This window comes from Lithobates pipiens, unplaced genomic scaffold (genome assembly GCF_037356315.1).
Source record: "Lithobates pipiens isolate NorthernLeopardFrog02 unplaced genomic scaffold, aLitPip1_a1.2 Scaffold_16, whole genome shotgun sequence".
Lineage (NCBI taxonomy): Eukaryota > Metazoa > Chordata > Amphibia > Anura > Ranidae > Lithobates > Lithobates pipiens.
This window is the reverse complement of record NW_027507748.1, coordinates 582,387,548-582,395,047: the sequence shown is the minus strand read 5'-3', so window position 1 is coordinate 582,395,047 and position 7,500 is coordinate 582,387,548. Positions and strand designations below refer to the sequence as shown.

The window sequence follows — 7,500 nt, the reverse complement described above, 5'->3', positions numbered from 1 at the left end:
GGTATCGTGAGCAAGATATAGGAAGCAAACAGCCATTTACATGGATCCTGGGAGGAGGGGTTTCAGATATCATTCACACACGATTCAATGCAGAGGGCTCAGTTGGATACTGGGGATAGATTGTACAGTAAAAGGAAACACTACCAGTTCTCTGTGGCTGCATTTTTTGGAAGATTAGAATAAACTGAGCCCAGGGCTTAAAAGGCCTTTCACCACCATCTTTACATGCCATTATTAGGCTATCTATAGGACGACCAGTTGCACATGTATATATGGTGAACTTAAAAGGAGCACATAACCATATTAAACATGGCGATGGGGGTAGACTGCCCCAGATCACGTTGTGGTGTCAGATTTCCCAATCTGCAGCTGTTTACATCGCCTCGTTTGTGTTAAATCCATTAATATTTTATGATCAGCCCTTCCATTGGCCGAGAAAACAACGTTGCCCCCTTTGTGTTTGGTTTTACCGGAGCTACACCGCCAGGAGACACGTCAATCCACCTCATAAGTGTTCCTCTTACCAAGGCTCATTCATACGTCGCAAAGCCCTCTATGTTTAATGTCTTATGTTCGTATTTATTTTCTGCAATTAGAGGGAAGCAGTTGTCCCAACGGGGGCTCTATTTAGGCTGATGAATTTTATATCTTTCTACTTTAATGACCCATGTTTATCATAATTCTAATTATTTTTAACTTTAAACAATATCCGGTCTCCTGGAGACAATGCTCGTAGGTTTTAATGGCTTTTACCATAAAGAAAATAATGAACTGGTAGATTTCATAGGTTCCAACCATAATTCTGTATATTTGCTTGTTAACACAAGAAAACATAATCTATTAATGTAGCACTGTACTATTCATCTATCCATCGATCTATCTGTCTGTCTATCTATCTATCTATCTATCTATCTATCTATCTATCTATCTATCTATCTATCTATCTATCTATCTATCTATCATAATGTATCTATCTATCTATCTATCTACTATCTATCTATGTATCTATGTATCTATCTATCTATCTATCTATCTATCTATCTATCTATCTATATCTATCTAATCTATTTATCTGACCCTCACTCATCTGTCTCATATTAGAACATAGATATTCACAGAATTTACCATGGCTAATATAAATACCTACCAATATATACATGCAAACACTAGCCTTTCTTTTAATAGGTTAAATGAATATGCAACTCTTTGTTTTTCAGGTCCCCATGTTTTATTATCATCCGTCACCTAGAAACGTCATCTAGAATAAAAAAAAAAAAGAAGAAGATAATTAGCTTAAAGCAAAAAAAAAAATAAAAATATATATATATATATATATATATATATATATATATATATATATATATATATATATATATATATATATATATATAAGCAATATATATATATATATATATATATATATATATATATATATATATATATATATATATATATATATATATATATTTATATATAAGCTATATATATATATATATATATATATATATATATACACGCACACATGCATACAGTGCATATAGTCCAGGCAAAAAAAGGGGTGGAGTACCCAAGATAAAATTGCAATGAGGAGAGTAGCCTATAAATTGATATGCTACCACTGAAAATAAAATAAAAAAAGAGAGAGAAATAGAGATCATATAAAAACAGGTTTTCTCATTTTAGCATCAATAAATTAAAAAAAGAAAAGAAAGTGTCCACACTAAATTTTTATCCCAGGCTTATAAATATAATGTGGAATTTTCTTTACTTACCATAAACCCAAACGATTTCTCGCAGACAGTTTTAAAAGTCTATGCAACTAACACAAATAAAGGCCATAAACCCTCAAATAGCTAAGGAAACCAAATGGCGTCTGGAGTAAAGGGTTTTACTGTTTTCTATAGGTGAAGTGAACACGCCATATATAGTTTTAGGGTCTAGGCCAGCGGAAACTTGTCTGTGTTTTCACAAAAGAGGATCGTGAACTACCCACCAAAACTACAAGGTAAAAAGCTGCATAGGATTAACTTTTTTTTTTTAACTTATATAGGACTGAAATTCTTCATATTTCTTTACATGCATATGTAATACACTTTGCCATAGCCAGGAGTCAGAATTTTTGGTAGGAAAAAAAAATATTTATTTTTTTTGACAAGAAATGCACATTGCTCAACTTGGCGTTGATGGAGCTGAGTGTCCTTGAGACAGATTGAGGGAAGTCTAGCACTAATTGTTTTTGTATGTTCTTTCTTTGCTGCTAATTTCAACCATGGCAAGGTAAGCAGCAGAATAAACCTAAACAGCCCAAGGTAGTTATTTTTTTATTCTGGGATACATATGTATACCTAAGTTGCAAACATTTTCGCTCTGGCCTAAGAAAATACAAATTGTACTATTAGAACTCAAGAACAAAGGCATTCCTTAAACATTCGTGCGTTTTAGGACTTTATGGAGGGGCTTAAAAAAGAAATGCATGTTGCACAATGGAAAAATAGTTGAATAGTAGCTTAAATGCAGAAATTCAGGTGCTTTAGGAAAATAAAAATGCAGTCCTCTTTTATCTTAAAGCTTAATAAGTTATCATACTGTTGCATACTTTGTATTACTCATGCTTATGTATTATTTAAAAAAAAAAAATCTATATCATGGATATAATTATATTACACATAAATAGACATGTTTTTCAATTAATTTACAAAAAAAAATAGTAAAAAAGAAAAAAGAAAAAAAAATCAGTAGAAATGAACATTTGCACAGCTATGCTTGCATTTTGTGTATTATTAACTGAAACAATAGCCTAATTAATAAACTTAGTCCTAATAAATGAGCATTAGGCAATGCATAACAATGGTCATCGTGAGATAATTACACTGATGAACAAAATGTACTTTTAATCATGGAAATAGAGAAAGAATAGCTGGAAGAAATAACTTTTCTTGTGTCTACTTTTTATGCTAATTTCATACAGAATATAATGAAGTCAGGGGAGGGTCCCTATGACTTACATTAGCATGTGCTCGTCTATTTTGACAAATAAAATGGTATTGGAAGCAAATTTTCCTTTCTTTTTTCGTTGTTTTAATTGCATACATGTAAAATAAAAACACAAATGGAAATCGGAAGCTTAGTCAAGGTTTGGTTTAGGTACAGTTTAAGGAAAAATGGAAGTAATCGCCGGCACACCAGTGAATCCTGACTGGAGGGAGGTTTTGCTGTGTTTTCTGGCCATTATTGGACAGGAAAATAAAGTCAAATTCTAGTCTGATGTAAGGGTGAGATGCATTGAAGGATTTTGCTTGCTATGATGAACCCATTTTCTTGAATTTGAACGTTACCTCTTGTCCATGTCCTCTTCTCCCTGGACTTGCGTTGGCTCATTGGTAAACAAATCGAAGCATTCTCCTTTGTTCAACTTGAAGGTCCTCCGGTTCTATACCTCCAAAAATCGGATAGATGGCGCTCTTGCTCCACGTTCATTTTCTTCTTTCCCGACAACTTGACCCCTGTGACGTCACCTGCGTCTGAATCACCAAGGCCATTTTCAATCCTCATTGGCCTGGGAGTCACGTGGTGGGGCCAATGCGTGGATAATTATGGTGCTGATATTTTTCCCTAAAAAAAAGATGTCAGCCTCTGGCTGTAGTATTCCTCTTTAAAAACCCTCTCTGAAAATGTCATGTCCCAGCAATGTGACTCCTAACTCGTTTTTGATGGACTCGTTGGCCGGTAGCTGCAGAGCAGAGAATTATTCCTCCAACCAAGGGATGTATATGCAGTCTGGGAACGATTTCAGCTGTGGGATGATGAGAAACTGTGGCATTGTCCCGTCTCTTTCCAAAAGGGACGAGGTGAATAACCCCAGCTTGTCTCTCAACTCTTACCCATCTTACCTATCTCAACTGGACAATTGGTGTGACCCCAAAAATACTTACAGGATTGAGCAACCTGTTGCAAGGCAGCTCTCGTCCTGTTCTTTCCCTACCAATGTCAAGGAGGAAAATGTATGCTGTATGTACAGTGCTGATAAAAGGGCAAAAAATGCCACAGAGACTGCTCTGTACCCCAACCAGATGCCCGACTCACGATCCGGTGACCATGAGGTTCCTGTGCCCAGCTACTACCGAGCCAGCCAAGGCTACTCATTGGAAAAGAACCACAATGCAGCCGACTTTGAGGCAACTTTTGACAACAGGACGACTCTGAACCCAAGAAGTGAGATTCTGGAGCAGCAACAGCAGCAATCAGCTGGGGGCAAGGTGGGCTTCCCCGAGAACACAAAGACGGATAACCAGACCTTGGCCACCAACCTCAGCACCAACCCTACCAATGCCACTGCTAATGAGATCAAAACAGAGAAGAGCCTCCCAGCTGCCAAGCTAGCAGCACCCGAGGCAGACAAGGAGCTTGCCAAGAACACTGACACCAGCACTGACAACTCTGACAACGAAGCCAAAGGTAAGGGACCTTCTGCCCTTCTGTCGGTGCTGGTGCCGCACCAGGGCAGGCGAAACTTTCTGCTCATTTTGCCGCATGTTTAACTCTGCAGCAGGCGGCAATCACTGACACCAAGGTAGACAGGTGACGATCACAAATGACAAACTTTTAGCATAGCAACAGACAGGGAATCAGGTCTATCTGCCTATCTATCTACTTATCTATCTATCTATCTATCTATCTATCTATCTATCTATCTATCTATCTATCTATATATGTCTGTATATATGTCTGTCTATCTATCTATCTATCTATCTATCTAGCTATATTCTCTATCTTCTCTTCACATTTTTACTTATCTATGTCTTTCTTCTTTCTTTCTCTCTTTCTTTCTTTCTTTCTTTTTCTTTTTCTTTCTTTCTTTCTTTCTTTCTTTCTTTCTTTCTTTCTTTCTTTCTTTCTTTCTTTCTTTCTTTCTTCATTGAATTGCATTAGTAAGCTAAAATCTTAATGCTAAACTTGCAAAACAAAAACTGAAAATTATAAATACAGTTCTTTATATTCGCCTTATGTATAAAATGTTGATGACTATTGTTTGCTGCATTTGCTGTGCTATGTCTTATTTTTATTGGAAACAAAATAATGTTTATGGTTGTATTTTATTTGTGGTTAGGATTGTTGTGTCGTTGTTGTTTTGTGGTTTGTTATAAGCCCCTGCATGAACAAGAAATATTTATGTTTAGAAAGGTAACATACACACATTTCATTCTATGTATGTGACATGCATGTGTGTGCATGCAAATGTTATATATATAGTCAAATGTTTAACTGACATGCATGTGTGTGCATTGAAGTATATATATCTAGTAAAATGTTTAACTGATATGCATGCATTGAAGTGATATGATATATACATATATAGATATAGCTATATCTATATATAGATAGACAGATATATATATATATATATATATATATATATATATATATATATATATATATATGCACAGGTGATGTTTTAGGAACCTAGACACCTAGACATAAGCAATTATACATTTAGAAATATGTAAATATTCACACACACACACATCTGTGCGTGTGAGTGTGATAGCAAATATATATTTATATATATTAAACAAAACTATATGTATGAAAATTGTATTTTTGTACAAAAATATAAAATAATATAAGCACACCGATTATGGTGAACTAAAAAGCCCTTTCAGGAAACTACTACTCTGAAAGAAGTACTTTTGTCATTCTTTTTTTTGTATTTATCTTAAAGACAAACCTTCAGTTGCATGTTCAAATACAGCTCTGTCTCTTCTAGGGGCAATAGAAGCCCTTTTTTTCATAGAAGTATTTCGCAGATTGCCGCTTTTATTGCTATATTGCTGCACTAAAGTAATTGGTATTGCAGCACATTGAAGGCAGCCATATCTGTTGTAAACACAGTAGTAAGACTACAAGCCATGTTTATGTCTGGGGGAGATCTAAGCTTTGAAACCTGTTTGTACAAAGGCGCAATAAGGACTTTTTTGTGTTTGTCACTTGTACAGGAAATTGTGTTTCTTTTTGTTTTCCTTTTATTTCTTTTTTGGTTAAAGATAATTTGTTTTACATTTTTTTAATCATGTGCTTCCTATTTCTGGACTTTGTATTTATAAAACCAATGTCAAGTTTACCAAAACAAATGAATTAAATACGAGGCAATATCCCTGCATCTTTTTCCAGATGTGCCCCCGATCTCCACACATAAACCTAGTCTTTTTGTCAATGTAAGCCTTGAAATGTCATTTAGCTGAGTTTGACTTTTTTTGCTGCTTTGGAGACTTTTTGTGTGTGGATCTTATGCTCCTGTGATCCTGCTTTGTACTATTGGGTCGTTTTATTTGCTGCTGGTGTGCATTTCCTGTTTCTGCATCTTGCCCTGCAATGTCTTCCTTTGTTTGTATACATTTGTGGTTTAACAATGTTTAAATGTTTACTTCCCAGAGTTAAAAAAGGGCAAATTTCTTGTCTAAAACGCATGTATACTATTTTGCAGAAAATACCACTCAAACGCATGTAAAGGAAATTAGCAAAATATTGCAGCGAATATAGCAAATGTTAAATGATAAGTGAACAGAAGTGTGTTTCAGCTGACCTTATGTGTGAAAAATACTTTTGTTATGATCTGCGTAATGATATGATATGCATAGACACCTTGAATAATGGCTTTCACATGGTGCAGCAGACTAGCGTTGATGTGTTACTGTGTGTCATATGTGTGTCCTTAATGAACTTGCATTGCATGTAGCTGTTCATATTACACACACTTTTACATGCAAGCAACACTGTATATATATATATATATATATATATATATATATATATATATATATATATATATATATAGTGTTTGATATTATATATATTTATATGTATATATATATGTATATATATATATATACAGTGCTTGCTTGCACTTGCATGTAAAAGTGTCTATATTATAAACAGCTACATGCAATGCAAGTTCATTAAAGATACACATATGACACACTTGCCAACAGTGACATATCAACGCTAGTTAATAAAATAACAGGATCGACACAGACATTCAGCCCCTGATATTGAAGTGTTTATGTACATTGTATGCTTGTTGTGTATTGTATATTTTTTTGTGTTTTTCATTGAGCAAGCATGAATTATTTTATATGATAGAGTACACCTAGGCGATGGCAGGCACACAAATACACTTATGACCTTACTACATTCTTACCATTAATAATTGATATGTAATGATAGAAAGATATGTAGCTAAATATGTAGCTGAATAGATGGATCGATAAATAGCTATACAGATAGTAAGCACCAGGATGTGCAAGGAATTGTGTACTCATACACAAATATAACAAAAAATAGCCTTTTAAAGCCTTCTTGGTATATGCAAGTACTTGTAATAATGAATTCGTGTTAACATGCATCCTACTCCATGCTAAGTCTACATATAGATGCACACGGTGAGCTAAGTATAACTACTACACAGTAACCATATTCATAGAGGGCAACTCATGCTTTTGGGTT

General features: G+C 34.6%; 1 protein-coding gene across 1 annotated transcript in view; it reads left to right on the top strand.

Moving 5' to 3' along the window:
* The first annotated feature begins 3,563 nt into the window (after positions 1-3,563).
* The window catches only part of HOXC10 (homeobox C10), a 9,015-nt gene continuing 5,078 nt past the window's right edge, over positions 3,564-7,500 (top strand). The window contains exon 1 of the mRNA XM_077483804.1: positions 3,564-4,455. Within this exon, the coding sequence (XP_077339930.1) occupies positions 3,672-4,455 (784 nt within the window). The 5' untranslated portion in view covers positions 3,564-3,671. The remainder of the gene's footprint in view (positions 4,456-7,500) is intronic.